General features: G+C 41.6%; 1 protein-coding gene across 1 annotated transcript in view; it reads right to left on the bottom strand.

The window, feature by feature from the left end:
* The window catches only part of SLC9A9 (solute carrier family 9 member A9), a 349,626-nt gene that overhangs the window by 183,424 nt on the left and 139,684 nt on the right, over positions 1 to 26,518 (bottom strand). Inside the window, exons 7-9 of the mRNA XM_056849656.1 lie at positions 17,911 to 18,049; positions 14,684 to 14,789; positions 232 to 320 (exon numbers count right to left, since the gene is read on the bottom strand). Coding sequence (XP_056705634.1) covers positions 232 to 320; positions 14,684 to 14,789; positions 17,911 to 18,049 — 334 coding nt within the window. The remainder of the gene's footprint in view (positions 1 to 231; positions 321 to 14,683; positions 14,790 to 17,910; positions 18,050 to 26,518) is intronic.

The following is a 26,518-nucleotide window of genomic DNA, read 5'->3' as shown; positions in this document are numbered from 1 at the left end:
TGTCCCTTCAAAACTTTTGCTTAGCTGAAGAACTATCAATGTTTTCCTGGCAAAGTCAGCACCAGTATACGTCTCTCTTAATGAAGACACAGGCTTACTCTTTGCATTAATGAAATCCCTTCCAGCTATACTGTCAGTATTGTTATACTCTCATTACTTCAGCAGAAGGTACAAAGTAAGCAAGCATGTGGGGGTGGAGGAGTGTGGGAGGAGAAAGACTTGGTACTCTACCTGTTTAGTTCTCATTTTGGAGTCTGCTGACAGATTGTTGTAAGTATAATGGGCCTGTGTGACTCCACAAAAAAGGACTGCCACTATTCCTGAAATACAAAGAAAAAGACCAGAGTCAGCTCCTTCTACTCCCTTCTAGAGTGTGTTCAAAGAGAGAAGAGGGGGGAAGATTAGCCTGTCTGAAAGCTAATTAAATTGTGTTAAATGCGTTTAAAACGCTGCAAGGAGTGTGCTACAATAGCATCCTTTGAATAAGCTGGAATGTAGATAAAAATAGCTAGAGGTCAGAATTCTTCCTTATGACATTGCACTGTTAAATATTTAGTCCAACGTACATATCCATAGATCTCAGGTTTAAAGTAAATCTAAAAACCGTTCAAACTTGCTGTACAATTATTGAGTGAAAAAGGAGACAAGACATAATAGCAACAGATCACATAACAAGCTGGTAAAGTGGAGTTTATTGTTGATTAAGCTCATTTAAGAGACCATAAGACTGAAACCCTAATAGCTTTATTATGACCTGAACTTCCATTGTCAACAGGGAGTATCATCTGGTGAAATTAGGACTTTGTCTAAATATCATTGGCTTTGGGATAATTAATGCAGGTGAAAATATACATTTCTCATAGAACGTCTGGGTGAGCCAGTTGAGATTTCATTAGTGGGGAACCTACATAGCTTCAGCACATGGGAAACGTTCTGTGTCCTTACCCATGAACATACTGAAGATTAAATGTCTAAAGGTTTATTATCTGGGCCGATTATCAAGTAGGACTTGAAATCCAACTTGAAACCCAATCTTAAGCAGAATTACACCTCCTAAATCCACTGAATCCTAACTCTGCTTAGGATGGCAGTGCAAGGGTGTGATCCAGCCAACCTTTCCCACACTCTCTCACCCAATCCTGCTGCTCATGATAGCCCCCATTCCACATGGATTTTGTACATGCAGGTCCCACAATCCCCATTATAGTTCTTTTGGGTGGCCAAGATGGGAGTCCTGTCCTTTTTTTGCCCAGCCAAAGAGCTGTTTGGATCCAACCCTTAGCCTCTGAGTTTCAGGATTCAGCCTTCATATGTATTAGACCTCACTAAACCATACATATGGATTGGCATCAATTTCTTTTTGAACAATTTGACAAATGCATACAAGTGCTTAACACTTGCTTTTGAAGACGACATGACTGTTCATTTCTTGTTCTCTGCTGTATTTGGGCTATAAACAGTGCTTATTTTTATGGGAAGACTTAGTGAAAATATTATATTTCTTTCCGAGATCCTTCAGCTCTTCTTTCAAAGTGCTATCATTTAGATGGCATGTATCAAGAAAAAAAATATTCACTAGTTGCCTACTCATTAAAAGTTAGTGGAACCTTTTTCTTCTGGAAATGAAAATAATTTCTTCCTTGGAATTTTCTACTAATCAGAATACTAATTTACCCAGGAAACAGAAACAAATTTAAATGCAAAAAAAATATTGATTGTATTGTTGCTGCAACTTGTTAATTTACCTCTTACACACACCCGAGAACTTGCAATTAATTTGCTGCTAGTTCTCCCCCCTCCACTATTATATGCTGAATTTGATCATCATCATTTCCCAAAGCAGTGGCAGCAGCATGAATGGAGGATTAAAGTGAGGCACACAAGTAAAAACTGAAACATGGCAGGTGGGTACAATAGAAATTGTCTCTCAAAATGTTATTACTCTATCAAATAAAGTACAGACAGGGAAAAAAACCCTCAAACCTGATAATAAAAAAGGTCTTGTAAACCAAGTCTATTTTCAGGTAGCAGAACTCCCACTGTGCTGACGTCTTTGATAATGAATAAAAAATAAGCCTAAAAGAACTGGGGCGGGTTTTTTTTAGCTATATATGTGAAGACGTGCACATAACAATGAACGCTTCCTTCTAGACACTTGAGTAAGGAAAACTATACAACACTCTGAACACATAGAAGGGCAACACTTCTTATATTATAATACTGATGACATTTGCAAGACATAATACAAATGAAGCATTCTATTTCTTAATGGCCTGCTGAGAGCATGCATTAATTTTATAAACAATTTATAAAAGAAAAAGAAAGAAGATTCATGTCCTCAAGGGACTTTTCTGCAAATGGCAAGTGGGGAGTTACATCTTTAAATTGCCATTTAAGACTAGCTTTTCCCAAATGCTTGGTAAATGTGGGTCACATGCCATTCCCTTTCAGGGCTGGGTCCACCTTAAAAGTTTTGTAATTTAGCAATTGAAACCAAAAGATTAAGGGCATAACTCTACTCTCTAACTATAATTGATAGGGTGTGGAAGATCCAGTCATGAACCACAAAGTGACAAGATGGCCACTCCCAGTCCTCCAACTGGTAAATGTAAGATTCCAGGCCTCACATGTGGGGTCTACGCCACTCATTGCTTGGAGAGGAGCAGTGGTGAGCTGATTGGGGGCAGAAAGGTGGGATTCACCCCACCTTTGTGTCCATTCATAATCCATTCAGTGATGGAAGCCTGTGGGGTTAATCTAGCACTCACAGGGAGCAATCCTAAGGAGTTCTACTCATGTGTAAGTTCCATTTTATTCAATGGGTCTTACTTATTCTTATGATTCTGAAGTATTCTTCGGGTTGCAGCCATAGTCAAGTTGCTGCCACCTGGCAAGGGGAAGAGGACAACAAGGAGAAAGAAGGCTAAATTTGCACATTCTTTAACTCAGCAGGCCAACTCAAGTACAGAGACCTATTTCCTGCTACTTAGAGACAATATGTGTTAGGGCTGACAGGCACAATTGGTAGGAGAGCTGTGGGTGAGGATATGGGGGCCATGATGCCAACTGCAGTGTCACATAGGTAGCTCTAGGAATTCCTGGAAACTATATAGAGTTTCTGTTGATTCCTAGAGCTACCCAATGCCCCTTAAATTTTTACCCATAGTGATGTGATGCCACAGCTGGCATTTAAAAAAATATATTTCCCCCCTGTCACTGCTCAGAGCAGTGGCAGGCAATGGGAATGGGAAGCAAGGCATGCCCAGCCTGACTGGGCTTGACAGCCCTAATATATATGATGGTTATAGTACTACATTCAGACCAAGGTTCAGCATCATCATCATTTTTGGATTATTATTTTTTTGCAAAAATAACTTCTGAAGCCGTAATCAAACATACTAAAATTTCATTATTGTCTATGAAAAATGAAGATTTTCCAGTTCCTTGCAGTTTTGTCATTTTTTAGGCTGCATGGTGAACCTCTTGAAACTGTTCTTCTGCATTGTGGCTTTTGACTGCAAACCAGCTATAATAATTATACCAATCATTTTAATAATTATACTAATAATAATTATACTAATGGAGCAAACGAGCTACAACTACCTTTTGCAGACCAATGGTCTGACTCAGTATAAGGCAGCTTCATGTGTTCACATTACTTTCTGTGGGAGTTAGTCATGACTCATGGTGAGCTGACTCATGACTAACTGGACTGAGACCACTGTCTCCAAGAGGAGCAAATCACTCACATCTTGACAAGTCTAATGTAATTCTGTGAACCTGAAGAACTGGAACAGTCCTACCCTATCCTAGTTGCGGAATGTACAACTGCTAAATGTTGGCACTGTTTACACCCAAAAAAGAGCTTTTTTCTGCTTGACTGCTATGTTGACATCAAGATTCCCATCAAGCCAAAGTTAGTCAGAACTAAGTCCAAATGTGAACAATGGCATATCAGTCAGTTACAGTTAACTTGTTTCAGTGGGACTAAGGTAGCAAAAGAGCCCCGTGGCGCAGAGTGGTAAGCTGCAGTACTGCAGTCCAAGCTCTGCTCACGGCCTGAGTTCGATCCCAATGGAAGTTGGTTTCAGGTAGCTGGCTCAAGGTTGACTCAGCCTTCCATCCTTCCAAGGTTGGTTAAATGAGTACCCAGCTTGCTGGGGGTAAAGGGAGGATGACTGGGGAAGGCACTGACAAACCATCCCGTGAACAAAGTCTGCCTAGTAAACATCGAGATGTGACATCACCCCATGGGTCAGTAATAACCCGGTGCTTGCGCAGGGGACCTTTACCATTACCTTTTTAAGGTAGCAAATCCTTTGTATACTTTACTGTGAGTACACTCCACTGAGTTGGTATCCAAGTAGTCATGGCTAACTTTAGTAGGATAGGGGTGCAAGTATTTTTAGTTCACAGGGCTTTTGTTTGTTTGTTTCAATCAATGATGGAATCAAAAGTGATAGAATTCTCAGTTTAGAGGGAGACCAGTTGCATATGCAAAAGACAATCTACAAGTTATCAGGAAAAATATACCTATCGAGGCTTAAATAACTGAAGTCTTTTATACAGGTGTGCTCTGTTGGAAATGGTTGATTGAACTATCTGTTTATGTAAAAGCAAATACACTCCATAATTTGAAATTGATTTCTTGCGGGTAAAAAGAGTCCTCTTGCAATAAACCTGGATTAGTACTTCTGGGCAGTTTGCATCAAATCAAAACCAGGGAGAAAATACCTTCAAGTAGTATTTTAATTGGAATGTCCCACACAACTGGATGTCAGAGTGTCGCTCTGAGGCTTTTTTCAATTGCATTGCACCAATGAAACCTAGGAAGCTTGACAGTGTGCAGGCTGACAGGAAGCATCAGAAGAGTGGCTGAGTTAAACATCTAGGGCACTCATCCAGGGACCTGACACTTTGCAATGACATTCAAGCACACAGCGAAGGCATCCTGTTCTAAAGAGAGTCTTCGGTTATATTTGCTGGGGTCATTGCCATTCCAGCAGGACTGCTGCAGTAGATCTCAAGTTCACACACAAAGCTGCAGCTTGAATTTTGTTCTCTGTGTCCCAATGTCCCATATAGTGTTGCCCTTGATCTCCAAGCAACAAATCCTGCGAGTTCCTAATTAAAGAAATATAGAAATCAGAATGTTCAACTCCACTGATATGTATGTATGTGTCTTTGTGAATGCATGAACATGCATTTCAGTGTGTCTGTATACAATCTGATTGCATGGATGCTGGACACAGTCAAGGCACACAGAGAGTAGCCCCCAGGACTGAGCACATGGTGATTCTATAGAATCAATATTTTTACAATTTGGGACTGCATCATATCAAACAAACTGGTGGATTCTCACTAATTGTCAACTGGGCTGTTTTATCACTAGTTCCTATATATATATGCCTTGATACGAGAAGGCTGGGACAGAAATGCTTTAATTAACCAATTAATTGGAGATATCTGACCCACAATAACCTTCCTGGTTCATAATAAGGAATGTTTCTAAGAGATACCCATGATCCATTACATCCATATTATAGAATGAAATAGCATGTACATAATCAATCCTACCAATGATAAGGGACGCCAAAGGACATTTGTGACGCTTTTCTGGAAGTCATCAGGGCACATGGCGTAGGTGATAATCAGGAACTAAGATAGAGAGGATTCTCTTTTTCAGAGTCCAGTTTGCATGTTACTCATGTAATGAGCTGCACATGTAAATTCCAGATAGTTTTCCAACGATGCTGGGCATTTTTTTATTTTTTTTTATAAATGAAAGTTGTTAGTGGTTAAAAATCTGCTGAATTACATACATGTTGCTTTATGCAAGTAATTTACAATTAGATTGGGATTCATTAGGTTTGATTTGTCAGCTGCCAGGCATAACTGAGAGTGGGATCCTGGCTGGTGGGCCTTTCGGAGGGAGTTTTCCCTCTGATCTGCCCGGCCGGGTTATTAGGGCTGTCAATTCGGTTCGGCCTGAACTGAAAATCAGCCGAATTTCCCCTGATTCGGCTGTTTTTCCGTTCGGACGAACCGAACTCAAAAAAGGCAGGAAACCGGGGAGCCGAATTCGCCAAATTCGGGGGTTCGGTGAATAAATTCGGCGGATTCGGCCCTGCCGCCGCCACCCTGGCGCCTTCATGGGGCTTCCATGAAGGCAGGGGGGGCTTTAAACAGGTCTGTGCCTCCCAGCGGGGAGGCACATATCTGTTCCTCATACCCCTTTAAAAAGATCTGCGCCTCCCAACTGGGAGGCGCAGATCTGTTTAAAGGGCCCCGGGAATCCCTGTTTAAAGGGAGGAGCTTGCCAATCCCCCGCTCGCCTTCCTGGGAGTCCCGGGAAGACAGGCGAGGGGTCTTTAAACCCCTCTGCTTTGCCTGTCCAGGCAGAGCAGAGGAGCTTGCCAACCCCCCGCTCGCCTTCCTGGGAGTCCCGGGAAGACAGGCGAGGGGTCTTTAAACCCCTCTGCTTTGCCTGTCCAGGCAGAGCAGAGGAGCTTGCCAACCCCCCGCTCGCCTTCCTGGGAGTCCCGGGGAGACAGGCGAGGGGTCTTTAAACCCCTCTGCTTTGCCTGTCCAGGCAGAGCAGAGGAGCTTGCCAACCCCCCGCTCGCCTTCCTGGGAGTCCCGGGAAGACAGGCGAGGGGTTTTTAAACCCCTCTGCTTTGCCTGGACAGGCAGAGCAGAGGAGCTTGCCAACCCCCCGCTCGCCTTCCTGGGAGTCCCGGGAAGACAGGCGAGGGGTCTTTAAACCCCTCTGCTTTGCCTGGACAGGCAGAGCAGAGGAGCTTGCCAACCCCCCGCTCGCCTTCCTGGGAGTCCCGGGAAGACAGGCGAGGGGTCTTTAAACCCCTCTGCTTTGCCTGGACAGGCAGAGCAGAGGAGCTTGCCAACCCCCCGCTCGCCTTCCTGGGAGTCCCGGGAAGACAGGCGAGGGGTCTTTAAACCCCTCTGCTCTGCCTGGACAGGCAGAGCAGAGGAGCTTGCCAACCCCCTGCTCGCCTTCCTGGGAGTCCCGGGAAGACAGGCGAGGGATCTGCAGTGGATCGCCTGCCCTTCCCCCCCTCCATTCCCCCCTCCAATCTCCCGAGCGATCCTGCCGCCTGCGGGGGCCACAGAAGCCACGGCCCTCCGTTTGCAAGATCTGAGCAGGGCTGTCAAAGATGGGACATTTTGGAGGACTTTCATTCATGGAAGGTTTTGCATCAGAGTTGCCACTCTTTAGATGCACTTTTCCCCCCATCCATATTCTCCAAACTCAACAATAAGCCGCCGTGCAGAGTTTTGAGAATTCAGATGGGGAAAATGTGCATCTAGAGAGTGACAACTCCAATGCAAAACTTTCCATGAATAAATGGCCATAGGGTCGCCATGAGTCGGAAGCAACTTGACGGCACTTAACACACACATGCAAACAATGAGCAGGCGAGTGCGGTGGGGTGGGAATTTCTCCTTTTGCATCAGGACAGTGAATAGTCATTTTAAAGGTTTTAAAAGTTGTTTTTTTTAAAAAAAGAATGGTTTAAGCGAGCTTCAAAATCGATCCTACATTGACTGCAATGGATCTGGAAGGATCTCCTTCAGTTCTTGCACAGTGTATATTCATGCCTCTAGGAAGCATGACTAGAATCCATTTTGACTAGTAGACATGAATATTCCTCTCCTCCATGAACATGTTCACTCCACTCTTAAAGCCTTCCAAGTTGGCAGCCATCACCACATCTTGTGGCAGGGAGTTCCATAATTTAACTGTGCACTGTGTGAAGAAATACTTCCTTTTATCAGTTTTGAATCTCTCAGCCTCCAGCTTCAGCGGATGACCCCATGTCCTAGTTTTTATGAGAGAGGGAGAAAAACTTTTCCCTGTCCACTCTCCCTGCACCATGCACAATTTTATAGACCTCTATCCAGCTGGTGCTGGCTGCTGTGAGTGCTCCTCTTGGGATCCTGAGGTGAACCTGCCTGCTGGAATTGGATCTATCTAACTGATTATAATTCCCTGACTGTGCCTGCCTGCTTCGTGGTGGTCCCTGGATGTGGAAGAGAAGAGAAGAAGACATCCACAGTTTGACCCTATCATTTTACTTAATTTGGGGCTTTTCTTTATAACTTGGGGTAGGGGAGCAGATTCTGCTGTATTTATTTGGGGCAAGCCCCAGGCTTCTGCCTGGGTCTCTTTATTTTAAATTTGGTGTTTGGTTTGTTGCTCTGTGTGTGCGGGCTGTGATTTCTGGCCTGTGCTACTGTTCCCAAGTTTGGCTTTCTAATTCCTGCTGTGGCCTGGAGTTGGCATAGGCTTTTACTGACTGAGTCTCTGTTAAGCTTGGCCTGGTTTGGGGCTCTTTATGTTAAATTTGATGTTTGGGTTGTTGCTCTGTGTGTGTACGCTGTGATTTCTGGTTGGGGGGGGATTACCTGTTCTGGTTGGGGTGGGCTTGCCTTTGTGGGAGTGTTATTCCTGCTGTTTTTTGTGGTTGCCAACTTTGGCTGGAGTTAAGTGGGTCAGTGTGAGTCTCTGCCCGCGGGGGGGGGGGGGATCCAGTGTACTTTGGTTGAAGTTAGCTTGGGTTCCTAGAGTGTTGCGCCGCCTCACCTGTGTGATTCCTGCTTGCAGGGGAGATCCATCTGCTTCAAGGTAGCTGCCTTGTTTGTGAATTGTGATGTTGGTGGTTAACTTTGTTTAAGGGTGCACTAGTTATTAGGTAGGGTAGCACCCAGGCTTGGGTGAGGGAGGTAAACCTCTTGGTCATTTAAGCAGGGGAGGTTTTGCCTTGGATTTGCCACTCTCCAGATGCACATTTTCCCAGCCAGATTCTCCAAACTCTGCATGGGGGCTTATTGTTGAGTTTTGAGAATTTGGCTGGGGGGAATGTGCATCTAGAGAGTGGCAAATCCAAGGCAAAACCTCTCTGACCCTGGAGATTATAGATATGCATCATGACTAGTATTCACTTTGACTAGTAGCCATGGATAGCCCTAAGCCCTAAGCCAAAAGTTTTGAATTGGTTTTTATGGAGAAGGGGGAAAGCCCCCTTCCAGCCCCCCCAACCCAATCCTCACCAAACATGGGGGTTCTTGCAAGGAGTGTCCCACCAAGCTAACCTGAAAGTTTGGGACCCCCACCTCAAAAAATGCCCCCCCCAGAGCCGTGGGAAAAACCTCCCTATGCCTGCCTATGCTGGGAGATTTCTCATTAACCTACTTCCCATGAGGGGTTAACACTTTGGGCGTCTGTGGTTAACCGCATAGGAAACAAGCTTCATGAGAAATCTCTCAGCACCAGCAGGCATAGGGAGGTTTTTCCCACGGCTCTGGAGGGGGCATTTTTTGAGGTGGGGGTCCCAAACTTTCAGGGTAGCTTGGGGGGACTCTTCTTGCAAGAACCCCCACGTTTGGTGAGAATTGGGTCAGGGGGTCCGGAGTTATGAGGCCCGGAAGGGGTCCCCCCCGCCCATTGCATGAATAGCAGCCGGCTTCTGTACTTTCCTATGGGTGGATGGGGGGGACCCCTTCCGGGCCCCATAACTCCGGACCCCCTGGTCCAATCTTAACCAAACTTGGGGGTTCTTGCAAGGAGGGTCCCTCCAAGCTACCCTGAAAGTTTGGGACCTCCACCTTAAAAAATGCCCCCCCCCAGAGCCGCGTAAAGGCGCGATTGTGTTTTTAATGGCTTTATTCGGCCGAATTTTTTTCCGAACTTTGAATTCCCGCCGAATTGAACGGATCCGAAGTGGGGGAGTTCAGACTTCGGCACGAACCCACAAGGGCCAAATTCGGCCGAATCCGAACTGTACCAATTTTTTTTTTTTGACAGCCCTACGGGTTATTAAGAGCCCTGCCACACTGACTAGCCCAGTTGGCCTTGTGGCTTTTCTCAAGGGCTGTGTCAGGCACCCTCTCTCTCAAGTGGCAGTGGAGACCATGGAATGGCCTGCACCCACGTGGAATCCTGCATCCTGCCATCTCACAGTATCCAGGCTGGGGTAGAGTTGGGTACATTCCTGGCAGCCAGGTCAGCCAGTGCCAGGATCCATTGCTCCATGCTGTGTCAAGGCTCTGACAGCTGCTCTAACCAATAAAGTTGTGGCCATTTTCTATCCAGAAGGTTGTCATTGTTCTTGCATTTGCTGGGGTATGGGCCTTGCCATCTCCTCGTCTCTTCGGCACTGGGACCACAAGAGTTTACTACAGCTACTATGTAAGGATAACAATAATTTGCTCACAGTAAAGGTCAAGGTTGTCCCCTGTGCAAGCACTGGGTCATTACTGACCCATGGGGTGAAGTCACATCACAACGTTTACTAGGCAGACTATGTTTTACAGGGTAGTTTGCCATTGCTTTCCCCAGTACCAGCCCCCCCAAATTAGTGCTATGACTTCAGACAATTTATAAATTAGAAGAACAGGATGAAACACACACCAAGCTGACTGAAGGGAGAAACTAGAATATGTCACTTGGGGTGTGAAAATATGACATGTGCCAATTATATTCTGGCTGGCTGTACAGAATGTTCCAGCTGCCTAAAAATGGAATTTACCTTCATAGCAGCTGAGCCTCGAGCACTGCAGTGATAGTTGGTGGCATGTATATTTCCACTGCAGCAAACCCCAATTTTCCCAAGTCTTTTATAAACAGATTGGGTCTAAAGTATTATTCCAGCTTTAAAATTAATTTTCTTCAAAAAGTTATAGAATCTAGCTGTAGCTTGGCATTACATCAGCATTAACACGTCTAGAGAATTTTTTGCATGTCTCATAGGTCTCACATTTGCCTCGCATTTGGTTTCTTCATCAGTTTCTCTCTTAGGAGATATAAAAATGCTACCCATTGAGATCATGCAAATTGGATGACAATGGGAGTAAAGGAACTGTAAGGGAGGATAAAGTGATTGCTGAAAAACTAAATGAATTCTTCTCATCTGCCTTCACTGTTGAAGATTCAGGGCAGATTTCTTCTCCTGAACAGAAATTTTGGAGAGGGGAAAATGAGGAACTGAGGCAAATAGTGGTAACAAGGCAGGAAGTCCTAGAACGTCTAGACAAACTGCAAACTAACAAGTCACAGGGACCAGACGGTATTCATCCTAGAGTTCTTCAAGAACTCAAATGGGAAATTGCTGATCTTCTAACAAAGATATGTAATATGTCCCTTCGATCAGCCTCTGTACCAGAAGACTGGAGAATGGCCAATGTAACACCCATTTATAAAAAAGGTTCCAGGGGGGACCCAGGAAATTACAGGCCAGTTAGCTTAACGTCTGTTCCGGGTAAATAAGTGGAAAGCATTATTAAAGATAGAATTGTCAAGCATATAGAAGGGCAAGGTCTGCTGGGCAAAACCCAACATGGCTTCTATAAGGGTAGGTCCTGTTTCAATAACCTATTAGAGTTTTTTGAAAGCGTCAATAAGCATGTGGACAGGAATGAGCCTGTGGATATTGTGTATTTGGATTTCCAAAAAGCTTTTGACAAAGTCCCCCACCAAAGACTGCTAAGCAAACTTCATATTCATGGGATAAGAGGACAAGTCCTCTTATGGATTGAGAGCTGGCTGAAAAATAGGAAGCAGAGAGTAGGAATTAATGGTCAGTTCTCACAATGGCGGGATGTGAGCAGCGGGGTGCCTCAGGGATCTGTGTTGGGACCAGTGCTTTTCAACCTGTTCATCAGTGACCTGGAGTTGGGGTTAAACAGTGAAGTAGCCAAGTTTGCAGATGATACCAAATTATTTAGGGTGGTTAAAACAAAATTGGTCTGTGAAGAGCTCCAGAAGGATCTCTGCATACTGGAAGAATGGGCATTAAAATGGCAAATAAGATTCAATGTAAGTGTAAAGTGATGCATATTGGGGCATTCATGGCTATTAGTTAGAATGGATACTAGTCATGCTGCATACCTATTCTCTCTAGTATCAGAGGAGCATGCCTATTATTTTAGGTGCGGTGGAACCCAGGCAGGATGGTGCTGCTGCAGTCGTCTTGTTTGTGGCTTCCTAGAGGCACCTGGTTGGCCACTGTGTGAACAGACTGCTGGACTTGATGGGCCTTGATCCAGCAGGGCCTTTCTTATGTTCTTAAATTATACAACAAAATTACAGAGAATTTAACTACTCACAGTAGGATCATCCCAACCCTCTTCACTCCCTCAGAAGCAGTACCTTTTGTCTGACTGAGAGGGGATTTAGACCAGTGATCTGTCTAGTTTGTTTGCTCCCAGTGATATCACCACATAGTCAAATCTTATGCAATGTGATGATTAAATGGGACAAGAACTCATCTCTCCCCACATACCCTGCAGCCACCGACAATTGCCCTGAATTACCTTAGCCAGTTGGAGTCCAGGTATTTCAAATAATCTTGGTGCCTTGGACAATCCAGTGTATCACTTTCAGAGCACATCAGTGAGTCAATTAGTTCTGAAGGTGTCTGTCCGTCTGTCTGTCTCTCTTTCAAATACACAAACAGTTTTTGCATTCTACAAGAACAGATGCATATATCTGATTGGTATCAGCTGACCCAAGTATGTGCAGGAGAAATAGAATTTCCACCGGCCAACATTTTATTTGTTTTGTTCACTCTATGCTGTACCATCATCTCCACTGTGTCTAACCGTGAAAACTGGCTCGACCCTGTGCAGATGATGAAATCAGCTAAAAGCAGGCCACCCACAGCCAAAGTGTGAGTCTTTATACACCTGGAGAGAAACCCTCAGTGTGTGGGAAAACATGGGATGGGTCCAGCCAGCTTTTCCACTGGTGAAAAAGGGAGGAGGAGTCTCCCCTTTGACCACTCTAAAAGGCTATGATGGGGATTGTGGGACCTGCACAACAAAAGCCATGTGGGATGGGAACAGTTACAAAGAAAATTAGACTAGATTGAGTGAAAAAGCTGGCTGGATCCAACCCTATGACTTTAAAAGTTAATGAAAAGAGGGGGAAAAAACTTTTAATAGCCTGCATGCTGAAGGACTGTTCTTCAGAAGGAATGAAAATTGAGAGCTGAGTGTCAAATAAAGGGAAAAAAGGAAGAAAGGCAATTAAGTTGAGAGTTTAGAGAATTTTGGAGGGGAAGACTTTAGGGAGTGGGATTTGCAAATTGTCCCCTTTTCTGCAATCCCTCAGGGGGAAGTTCATATACCTATGTTTAGGGTTTTGAGGTTTATATCATCATTTTTAACTGTTAGATTTAAAAATACCTAATTTTCAGCATAAATCAAAATGGCGTGAGCTATATTTTTTGCTTTGCAAGTAATTAGAGTATACCTTAGAATATATGGCCTCCAAATTTCAGCTTCCCAGCTAACGTGAGAATAGCGTAATCATCGAGGTGGACACTTAAGCTCCATACAGATATTTTGAATGTAGTTACACTAAACATGTGTGCACGTGTATGGGGTGGGGAGTAGCAGGCCTTGCTCCTGACTTGTACATTGAACCTAGTGTTCAAAGCCGCCATGTGATCTTGGTTGCTTCTTTTGCCAGGGCCCCTGATTATGCAGTAGATGACATAGGCTTAGGTGACAACACATAGGCTCCTTACACAAAGTACCATGAAGGCTGCATGGATGTCATGTGGAGCCTTTCATTAAAATTCCCCTCTCCTTTCATAAATTCATCATTTTGAGCATCTAGATGTAGCGGTTCCTCTGGTTTAAGGAAAAGGTTTACCCAATGACACATTTTCAGATTTTTTTCTGATGATCAGGACACCTCATACTATATGACTGCAATTTTAAGAACTCTTTCCTGGGACTAAGCTCCGCTGAATAAAATGGGGCTTACATCTGAGTAGACAGGCCTATGTACCAAAATTCAAAGATCTTTATGAAGCGGTCTAGCAGTGTCAGTTCTCCTCTCAGTGAATGAATGAACTGGGCATATATATTTCAGCGTTGCAGAAAACTAATAAATAAGAGGGTCTCTGAGGTACTCTTCTTCCTTCCCTGAACTGACATGATTTCACAATTCTCCAGTCATTCATAGCAGAGGCAATTAATGTTAGCAGCAATTATAGTGTCATATGGATAGATCATTACTTTTGTGACATTTATAATGCTGTAAAACAATGAACTGTCAATGTTATCTGCTTTGAGTCTTAGACACGAGATACAAAAGAAACACGAATAAATGTTGATGTATGGATATGTGCAGCAGCAGGGAGATGTGATTGGGAAGGCAGTCAGTATTTGTTCATTGTCTACTGAACCTCTACTATTGCTGAAGGTTTCCAAAATAGATTGCTTTAAAAATTCAAAGATAAGTAAAAACCCGTAGAAGCTGTACAGAAGAAACCCATTATTCTCTCTCTAGTGTGTGCTTCAAGATAGATATATCCACCACCCACATATTTTTTTTTGTAATGAAAATAGAAACAATGAGCTGTGGGAAGCTTTATGTAACCCCTTTCTCAAAGAAATGTTTGGATTTTCAGCTCTGGAGTCATACGCTCCAACTGAGTGGGCTGTTCCAGGCAAAGAGCTCTGATGAACAAGAGGAGCTCCTCCTCCTGGAATGAATTCCTCAGCGATCTTAATAGGAGGCTATGATCTGTGAAAAACAATTCAGGTTTTGTGTGTCCCCGGGGGCTCCTGATCCTATCCCATTCTTTGGATCAGAAATGAAGACATGAAGTTTTAGAATCATTGCCAGCTCAGGGAGCATGAAAACCCTCACCTGTAAGACCGGCAGCTTCAGCAGACAAGAAGGCACTCCAAGACAAAAGGAAAAAGAGACCTGTTTCCAACATAGGGAACTCGCACAGCTTGGTAAACTTTGTCAAGTGCTAAAATAATGCTAAGGAAAAGGAGGAACAAAGACTGACAGATTTTTAAAAATCGATCGGGTGGCAAGACTGAAATAAATACAAGCATGAGAAAAAGGTTTGTGCTCACAGATCAAACACAACAAACCCTTAGACAATTCTGCCAAGGTATCAATAAAATTTAAGAGATCTGACCCCTCCCCCCATTTTTCAACTAATAGTCCAACACATGACATATCATAAAACTGGCCTAGACCAACTCATATGACCACTTTTAGATAGGGAAGTGCAGGGAAATAGGAAAGAACTCTGTCACAGGCTCCTTCCATCTGGCCTAGATCTTCTCATGTGACCAGAAGAGCATAGGAGGATCACATTTTGGGGCAGCTCCCACACCACTAAGATAATGTACGAGGAAAGTCAGTCACCTATATTATCTGATTAAGTGATGAGAAAGCTTTAGAGCTCTGTTCATAAGTTACATTGAATGCATGTACAGTCCGTGAACAGTGTACATGCAATTGTTCTTTGTGCATTGAGTAATTCTCATGTTATAGTCAACCCATGTACAGCTGAAAATGTGATACAAACCCCGTATTTATTCAGGTGTTGGTCCCTGGTTTCATTTGTAATGTGAACACACACTGGCTCTTTCTTACAAACAGATGTACTCATGTACAGGCAGGATGTATGTATGTTCACTGTGACAGGTGAACCAGGCTTAGGTCACTCCCTTGCTTCTCTTCAACACTTGGCAAGATGGTATTGATGGCCAGTTTACAAAGTAGCTACATGCACATACATGTGGTAAATTGCTTAATGGCCATCTCAGAGACACTAACCGTTTTAACCTGTAAACAATTCCTGACACATTTACCATGCTACTATTACACAACCAAACTACAATTCAAACTAGCGGTGGATTGCAGGAACATCTAGTTTAAAGAACAGTAACCCTGCTTGGAACCATTCATGTTCTGAATGTTTGTTTCACAAAGCAGTTTGAGCAAAACGCTTGTTCAGTTTACATGATGTCTAATTCTATTTCCATTTCTCTTGGCAATATTTTCAGGCCAAATATATGTCGCAGCTGCGACAAAGTCAAAAGGCAAACAAGACAATTAATTCCAAATTAGCCCAAGGATTATACCTTTTCAGGGTAAGGGCACACTGGAGCTTCTTTGGGCATCCACTTCCATCAGCATAAATGGAAATGGGCTGCTGAAGCTTTTCATAGCAATGAAGGTAAATAACCTCTGATTAACTTACTGTTATGGGGACAGGACATTTTTTTCCAGGTCTTTTGGCGACCCTGTGAGCCCAGTTCTTGTATCTCATAACCTTAGAATGGTGGGGGCACATCCTGACCCTCCAAACCATTTTGAAGCACTTAAAGCCAATAGAATGATAAGAGTATCGAGCTTCAACTCCATGATCTCTTTTTGGCTTTAACAAATTAACCCTACCACGTAGATATTAATCATATCTTGCTTTGCAGCCATGATTCTGATCAGCAAAGTGTTTGTCTTTTTGGATTTTGGCACAGCCTGACAGTTGATACTGAGGTACAACAAATAGTTATTTAGTCAATTACTCATATTTAAATTGTCTTAAAATGTGGAAGGTAGTCATACCCTGGAAACAATTTTGCCTGGTGTGAGAATAAGTTAAGAGGACTGAGGAGAAACTTTCTTTGAATCTGGTTTTTGCTGATTCATTGGAGGAGGGGAGGCCCTATTGCTTTTGTGCTTGCTTCTCCATAACATCTACTTAACCTGCACATTTTAAAAATTATAATTATTAAAAGAGGTCACAAACCTATGTGCTCTTTCTTCCAAAGGAAACTCATTGTGTAAAAATGGCCCTAGATTTCCTACCACTCAGAGAAGGGAGAGTACAAAACAATATCAGATTTTTGTAAATAGCATTCAAATTTCACACTACATGATGACATAACCTCCTACCTCAGCACTCATGTGCACATCACCATTATCTTTAAAAAACAAATGCCTCACCTTTCTACTTTGCACCCAAGGGGGCCCTATAAAATAACATGTTATCGACCCATTAAAACATCAGTATCAAGCAACAATTTAGCCTAAAAATATAAGGTAACCATTTAAAAAGGGCCAAATCAGCAGCAACAGCAGTCATTAAGAAGATGACTTGCTGATACAAAAATGTTTTCACTTGTCTTCTAAAAGCCAAGAGAGGTTTGCACTGGGGAATTACTCCGGGGGAGAAATATTCACATGCACTCGTGAATGAGAAACCCTGGGGACAATGCTCAGCTATTGATTCTGTTGTGTTTGGCAGCCAGATGCAATGCTGCTTTGGCCTACTAGCCAAATGCTCTGACAAATGTAGGAAACTCCCTTGGCTTTCAACATTCAAAAGGCTGTTAGTCTGCCAATACTGATGGAAACATTGAATAAATAATAGTTTGCTTGTACAGCAGCGTGCTCCTAACACAGCACACAATTCCTCATCCTTCCTGTCATAATTCCGTACATGTAGGGTTGCCGGGTCCCTCTTCGTCACCGGCGGGAGATTTTTGGGGCAGAGCCTGAGGAGGGCGAGGTTTGGGGAGGGGAGGGACTTCAATACCATAGAGTTCAATTGCCAAAGCGGCCATTTTTCTCCAGGTGATCTGATCTCTATCAGCTGGAGATCAGTTGTATTAGCAGGAGATCTCCTGCTACTACCTGGTAGTTGGCAACCCTACATACATGCAATAGAATGTCATGCTCAAGCAACTCTAGAACTCATGGTATGCATTTTTACCAAGCACATCGACAACTATCTTCCTATCTAGTAAAGGAGGAAGGGGGGGGCATAGATTACAGAAGGATTTTTCCTTGGAAGCTCTGTGGATGGTACCCTTTACTATTCCTACCACTTGTTGTGATATGAACACAATGGACCATTTCAGCTGCCATTCAATCATGTGAGCCAATGCAAAGCCAAAACAAAGCATATATAAAATTATCTTGTTCAGTTGTGCCACAAAAATAATAATTTAAACAGCCTTGTTTAAAGTGTAACGCTAAAGAAAAAGTATAGTTGTACTCCTTTTCGCAATGCCTGATCTTCCAAAGTTCTGCATTTGGGATGTTTGATAGCAGCCAACAAAGGATATTAAAGCCGTGACAACAGCGTAGGCAGACCCCATAGCGAATGATCCAGCAAAGATCCCGAGAAAATTCCCCACTGACTGGAAGAAGGCAGCAGCATCAAAAGCGTTGGGGTTCTCCTTGGGGCTGTAAATTGATATTGAGCTGAAAAGAAGACAAAAGAGGGAAGAGGGATAATGAATTCAGTCACGTGGCACAGAGAGCAAAATCAAGCGCTTAAGAATGTACTTCAGTAAGGACTTGCAATTGCTCCTCAGGGCTCCTAGCAGATTGGAAAGTCATAGGAAAGATGAAATAAGGATTTATTTTTAAGGCAGTATCATGTGCTGCTGTCATTTCCTGCCAGTCAGTAAACATTTTTTGCACTCCAAGTGTCATAAAGAGTATTATTTCCAAGCCAACTAGACATTAAAACATGGTAGATATGTAAGGAATCTGCAGGGAAGATAGATAACTCTGAATTATTTATTGGCCATATGTCTTCAGAACAGTTATTCATTCACAAATATTCCTGATAAAAGGCCACTTTTATGGTCTGCCCACAAATGGGCAATACAAATCATGGCATATACAAAATCTTTGGCAGTGATCCTGTCATAAACCATTATAGTTGCTCCATTCACTAGCTTTACCCTTCATAAACAGAATTGTGAGTGTGTCAACAGCCATACAATATGAAGCCCCGGGGAAGCACAAACCACACATTTTCCTGCAGAATAGAAAACTGTTGCCTCTGCCAGAGGTCCTTTTTTATATCCAAGTCTTTGGCTGTTGACATCAAGATTATATTCTTATGGGAAATTACTGCTATCCCACGGTGGGAACATCATCTACTGAAAACATTTTTGAGGGCATCAAACTTTGTGCTCACCAGCAGAGGCTTGATACTCAGAATGCTAATCATACCGCTAAATTGGTGGGCTCTTCTTTTCGTTATAATGTTCACAGATACACAGTAGCCTCAAGCTTCATAAATATTAATTAGAGGAAAAAAAATTTAGATTTCTATAGCCTTCTTATTGTCAGCGCTTGAAATCTTTTTAAATGGGCTGTCAAAGAATGTTTGGCACAGGATTCTAAAAAGCAGTTTGTATTGGTGTAGAACGTTTGGTATCTTAAACATTAAAATTTAGATTTATTTTAAACTGATGTTAATATTTTATGCTTCTGAATATTAAGAACTTGGGTACTATGTGCAGAAAGCAGCCAAGACAGATACAGCATTGATTTAAGAGTGCTCCCCCCAAAAAAAGGCAGACTTATTTAGCCATCTGCCCTGACCTGGATAGCCCAGGCTAGCCTGATCTTGGGAGATCTCAGAACCTAAGCAGGGTCGACTCTGGCAAGTATTTGGATGGGAGACCTCCAAGGAATACCAGGACTGTGACGTGGAGGCAGGCAATGGCAAACCACCTCTGAATGTCTCTTGTTTTGAAAACCCCACCAGGGGTCGCCATGAGTCAGATGTGACTTGACAGCAAATTTACAAAAAATAGGCATCTTCGGGAGCAATCCAAAGCAAGCCTACTCAGAACTAAGTCCATTTTATTCAGTGGGGATTACTTCTAGGAAAGTACTCTTAGGATTGAGGCCATTAAGCACTGCAATTGGGTTCTCTGATCTGTAGGGTTGCTAGCCACCAGCTGGCACCTGGTAGGAGACTGGAGGCTGGGACATGGTAGACACCATCATTTTGATGGTGTGACATCATTTCCAGGGCACAGCTGGAACTGATGTCATGCCATGGTGCATTGGTGCAATAATTTAGGATTCACTGGAAACTCTATGGTCTTATCATAGGATTTCCTGTCATTCCTGAGTGTCACACCAATAGCGTGACATCACTTCTAAGTTCACCCCAGTAATGACTTCATGTCATCGACACAATGGAGATTTTTTGCTTATTTCTTCTCCCGCTGCCATACTGAGTGGCAGTGGGGGTCAAGGGCTGCTTTCAGGCGATCCCCTGCCATAGCAAGAGACCTGGTAGCCCAACTGATTTTACAAGATGATTAAGGCCGAATTAAAACATTACCGTTGTAGAGCAGTAGCTTCTTCCCTATGGTCTGCTTTCACATTACAGGAGAACATCTGATATTCCACATTATGCAGCTCATGCAAGTTCTTTCCTCATGAATCATGTTGGAAGCCACACTGGAGGGCAATATTAGTGTGAAAAACACCCACATAATCCAAGTGACTCATGTCATGTGGAACATCAAGCATTACTGGTGAGAGATGGGCGATGATCATGGGCAGAAGAGACATGCTGAGGAGGTAACATATTAGGCCCAATAGGTTAATAATAGCTTCTTGAGAGTAGGTTAGATTTTATTTATTTTCTTTTAAGAATTTTCACTGCGGGCACTGGCATTGTCATTTGACTGACATAGTAACAAACAATACATAAGACCAGCTTTTAAAATGACAGGAGGAGACTACCAAAAGGTACTTCCACTTGACAGTAACCAAACCACTGGGAATTTACTTACCATATAGATGACCCTAGATGAATGGAGAGTTTCCACATTGGTGTAAACATAAGAACATAAGAAAGGCCCTGCTGGATCAAACCAAGGCCCATCAAGTCCAGCAGTCTGTTGGCTTCCGGTGGTGCGCTGGGACGAGTAAGACGTTCCCTCAGGCTGTCCTGGGGGAAATCCAAGTTTGCGCTAATTTAGGGGTGATATATGCACCCCAATCCGACCCTTGCAAGTGGGTCGGACAGCAGGAACTCCCTGCAGCCCATAAACGCAGTGTGACCTCCCAAAGACTCTGAGGGAGCTTTATAAGCCCCCCAGAGCTCTGGACGCCGGTCCTGCGAGGGCACATAGGGAAAGGAATCGCCAAAACGCAACTTTGGCATAAGGCTCTACACTCCACCACCTTAATACCAACATAAAGGACTATTTTAAGAGAAGAACCTCACCTCTCGATGCCTAAGTGAGTACAAAGAACCCTTCGTCTTTTACTGGCATTTTCGAATAACCGGGGGGTAGATGAAGATATTCCCAGTACCTCTGCTCCTCCTTTATTTTAATCGGGAAAGTTTGATTTGTAAATTCCATCAGGATTAGCGGCAGGAGCCTTATCAAACAGATCAGCTTAAATCAAAACAAAGAGTTGGAAGGACGCTTAGATGACGGACCAAAATCTCTACCAATGAGAAGCAACTCTGAGGGAAGGGGAGGGCGAATTTCTTCCTGATTCTCTGGTGAAAAAGAATTTCCTGCCACGTTAGCAGCAAGGGATTCATCAGACCGGAAGCCCCTCTATACCACCCTCTCTATCATCTGAGTCACAACAACAGGAAGCAAGCTGGAGGACCGGATACGCGTCGCACTTGAGTAACACAGAAATAATTCCTGAAGGAAACAACCATCGAGATGAGGCGGTAGAAGGTCCACGGCAAATACAACTTCCGGAATACTTCCTGGTAGATCCGACCTAGAGCGTCCAGTAAAACTCGTTGGTATTTCAAAACTTTATTAAGCTGTTTTAAAGCCAAATTCAGCTCTTTTCAACCCGAAAAAATTATTAAGCTGATCATTGAATTACCCTCTATTAACCACCATCTGGAGGGCCCTGTCTGAGGACATGACTTTTACCAGCCTTATTCCAATGTAAATGTCTGGAACCTGACCCCGTTCTGGCTCACTGCATAGCCCTGCCTATACTAAACTGAAGGACTCAGCACAAGTTTCAGCTATGGATAAGAAATTACAGGATATGTTAGCCAAACAAACAGAGGCAACAAATAAGCAGCTTGAACACATGTCTACACAGATGTCTACACAGATGGCACAGTTAACTTCTATGATGACAAATCTAGGCCAAGCATCTCAAGCTATTGACCATAAATTGGATGTGGTAACAGGAGATCTTAAAGAAGTAAAAACTCAAATGAGTACTATGCAGTCAGATATGCAAGCAATGGATTCATCAATAAAGAAAGTGATGGAAGAGCATAAGGATACAAAGAAAAAATTAGCAAGCCAAGAAAAACAGATTGAAACAATACAATTAAATCAGACAACAGTAAAAGATCAAATAGCCATGATGGAGATGAGAGTGAGAGAGACCAACCTTCGTCTGCGCAACCTTCCAGATATGATGGGAGATAACAAAGAAACTGTAGTCCCAAATCTGGCTTACCTGTTTCAGATGGATGAACAAGAATTGAACCAAGCTATTAACAGAGTATACAGAATACCATTACCTGCTAGAATGAAAAGATCTAAGCCAAGAGACCTGATGATAGTGTTCTATGACACTAGGATTAAGGATAAGATCATGAAGATGCATTATGACAACCCGGTGTCAGCAGGAGACATTCCTCTAATTTTATTAAAGGACATACCAAGACATTTACTCTCACAGAGGAATAATTACAAAGAATTTGTGTCTGTTTTGAAAGCTAATGGTATCAAATATCGCTGGATTATGCCACAAGGCTTGGCTTTTACCTACAAAGAAATGAAAATGACAATTACATCTACAGCAGATGTGGGAAAATTTCTGAGAAAATATAAATCAGATCTTAAAGGATTAACTGGGGATCAAAAGGAAGAGGAAGAAGAACAACAACAACAAGAAGAACCACAGGGAGCAGCAGGAGGAACTAAATTATAGACTGCATATTTTGCTTCAATAATCATTGTACCATGGCAAAAGTAATTTCTTGGAATGTGAATGGTTTGAATGAAAAAACTAAAAGGGCTAGAATTTTTAAATATGTACAGAAGTATAAATACTCCCTAATTTGTTTACAAGAGACTCATATAGCAAAAAAACACAAAAAATATTTGGATAGACAAATGCTTGGACAAGCATTTGTGGCATCGGCCGAAACAAAAACTAAGGGAGTAGTAATATATGCTCATTCTAGCCTTAGTCCTGAACTACTATATAAAGACAACGAAGGGAGAATTGTAATTATAAAAACCAAAATATTGGGGCAAAAGACGATTGTGGTAGGAATATATGCTCCCAATGAAGGAAAAACAAAATTTTATGGACAATTGCATGAACTGATCTCTCAGTATGCCAATGACCAGATTTTATTGATGGGTGACTTAAATGGCGTTACTCTCCCAATTTTGGATAAAAAATCAAAAGCAAAAGACGAAAATGAAGGATGTTTACCTAAAACTTTCTTCACCATGGCTACAGAATTGGAATTACAAGACATCTGGAGAACAATGAATACTACAGCCAAAGAATATACCTTTTATTCAGCGAGACATGACTCACACTCCAGAATAGACATGATTTGGTCTAGTAAATCAATTTTTACGCAACTACGTAAAATACATATTTTACCAAGAACTTTTTCTGATCACAATCCGGTTACATTTGAGTGGAACAATAAACAAGCATTTAGATGGCGATTGAATGATAAACTTTTAAAGGAAAATAAGATTCAAAAAGAATTATATGATCTGATTAAAGATTTTTTTGAAGTCAATCTTAATGGAGAAACTACATAGTGTGGGATGCGTTTAAAGCAGTTCTAAGAGGATTTATGATACAGAAACATGCAGCGTGGAGGAAAACTCAACTACAATTTACCAATAATATACTTTGGGATTTACAAAATTTGGAACAAAAACTTGTTATGGCGTTACAAGAAGAAGAGAAAAATGAAATACAAATGAAGATTTCTGTATCTAAACATCAATTAAATTTGGTCATAATGGAGGAAATGAAAAAAAACTTAAAATTTGCCAAACAAAAATATTTTGAACATGCTAATAAACCTGGGAAATTTTTAGCAACACAACTGAAAGACTCATTTCAGAAGAAGATTATAACAAAAATTCAAACTGCTAAAGGACCAGTTCATTCAACTACAGATATACAAAAAGAATTTGTTTCATTTTACACTAAGCTGTATCAGAAAGAAAATATTTCAAAACAGAAAATAGATAAGTTTTTAAGTTCAATACAGATGAATATTCTTTCAACAGACCAACGAGAATGGATAGATGCTCCAATCACAAGGGAAGAAATACAAGAAGCAATAATGAAACAAAAGCCGGATAAGACACCTGGACCAGATGGAATAACTGCTCTATTTTATAGAACATTTAGTGACAACTTAGCAGACTTTTTTGTATCACTTTGCAATACAATTTTGGATAAGGGAGTAGCCCCAGAAACTTGGTCGCATGCATATATATCGTTGATACCCAAGGAAGGAAGAGACCCAGAAAGAACATCAAATTATAGACCTATTTCGTTGTTAAATGTGGACTATAAGATTTATGCCTCGGTCTTATCGAATAGGATAAGAAAATTTATTAAAGACCTTATACACGAAGATCAGGCGGGCTTTGTTCCAGGAAGGCAAATTAAAGACAATATAAGAATCTTATTGGACTCATTAGAATATTATGATCAGAATATACAACGATCAGCCGCCTTTGTATTTTTGGATGCGGAAAAAGCCTTTGATATGGTCTCATGGGACTTTATGGAAAAAACATTGGTAAAATTAAATTTTGGAGACCGTTTTTTGAAAGGTATATCAGCTATTTACACATCCCAACATGCGAAAATTTTGGTGAATGAATCAATGTCGGAAAATTGTCAAATTAAGAAAGGAACTAGACAAGGCTGTCCTTCGTCTCCGTTATTATTTTTGTTGGTGTTGGAAACATTATGTTGTAAACTAAGGAGTATGGAGGACATTCGCAGTCTAAAAATTAAAAAACATGAATTTAAATTGAGAGCATTCGCGGATGACCTCCTGTTAATTCTGGAAAACCCAACACAATCAATGAAGTTACTACAAGAGACTCTGGACGATTTTGGGGAAATATCGGGATTTAAAGTTAATCAAGAAAAAACAAAGACAATATTCAAGAATTTATCAGAAATAGAACAACAGGAATTCATCTCGTTTACAGGTTGGGAGAAGGCCAATAAAGTTAAATATCTGGGAATCTGGATCTCAGCGAAGAACAAAGAATTGTTAACCAACAACTACTTTAAATTATGGGGTAAAATAAAAACTGATATGACTATTTGGTCAAATTGTCACTATTGGGACGTATTTCAACAATTCAAATGAATGTGTTACCAAGGATGCTCTTCTTATTCCAAAATTTGCCTATAATATCACATGTTAAATACTTTGATACTTGGAGGAAGGACATTTTAAACTTCATCTGGCAAGGGAAAAAAACGAGGATTGCTTATAAATACTTGGTGGACCTTAAAGTTAGAGGAGGTTTAGCATTACCAAACTTTCAACTTTACGCTGAAGCGGTAGCCTTAACATGGCTAAAAGACTGGATAACCTTATCAAATACACGTTTACTGGAGCTTGAAGGCTTTAATAATATTAGTGGATGGCATGGCTATTTATGGTATGACAAAATTAAGATACAAGCATCATTTAGGAATCATATAATCAGGTCCTCTCTACTGCGTATCTGGATGAAATATAAACATATTTTGGAACCAACAACTCCGATGTGGATTTCACCGCAAGAAATGCTAACACTACGTCCACTTAGACCGGACAAATTTATAATTTACCAGGAATTAATTAATTGGGAGGGGAAAAAAATGTTCATTAAAGGAATTTCAATTTCTCAAAGAGGATTTACAATGGTTGCAATATTGTCAGATTAAATCAGTTTTTGTACAAGATATGAAAAATGGATTTTCTAAAGAAAAGTCCCCTTTCCACAAGATGTTACTAGAAAACAATCTGAAACTGATCTCTAAAATGTACAATCTACTTTTAACATTATATTGTGAGCAGGAGACAATTAAACCAACTATGATTGATTGGGCTCAAAATATCGGACATGATATTGCTTTAAATAAATGGGAAAGACTTTGGTCAAAAGATTTGAAAGGAATAAACGCGCAATCAATTCGAGAAAACATTTATAAAATGATGTATAGATGGCATTTAACACCTAAGAAGATGGCAAAGATATATAAAGTGACATCCCCTAAATGTTGGAAATGTAATATGGAAATTGGTTCCTTTTACCATATGTGGTGGACTTGTGATAAAGCTAAAGATTTTTGGGATATGATATACAATGAACTGAGACTAATAGTACAAAAAAATATACCCAAAACACCAGAAATGATGCTATTAAGTATGATACCTGACGACTTGCTAATACAAAGAACTTTTTTGATCTATGCTACAACAGCTGCGAGACTGCTTTATGCAGCAAAATGGAAGGGGGCAGAAATTCCCGAGAAAAAAGACTGGATTGGGAAAATGTTTGAATTGGTGGAAATGGCAAAACTTACAGCCATTTTAAATGAAAAAGACAATGTTCGATTTTTAGGGGAATGGGAGGATTGGATGAAATATTGTGAATATGAATTAAAACTGGGGGAAATGGAAGAATACTTATTAATCTGATCTAGAAGATACAATTAATATTAAGAGTTATAATCATTTATATTAATAGAAGATGTTTTATGAAAGTTAAATGAATTTATGATAGTTAAGATCAGACCAATTACGATGGGATGAATATTTTATTAAGAGGCGGAGAGAGGTGATGGGGAAGTCATAAATTTTCCTCTAATTTGTTTTTTTTTGTTATGAATTCAAGAAATTATAACAACATAGAG

This window comes from Euleptes europaea, chromosome 5 (assembly GCF_029931775.1).
Source record: "Euleptes europaea isolate rEulEur1 chromosome 5, rEulEur1.hap1, whole genome shotgun sequence".
Lineage (NCBI taxonomy): Eukaryota > Metazoa > Chordata > Lepidosauria > Squamata > Sphaerodactylidae > Euleptes > Euleptes europaea.
Note: the sequence above shows the minus strand (reverse complement) of the source record. Positions and strands in the feature narration are given on the sequence as shown.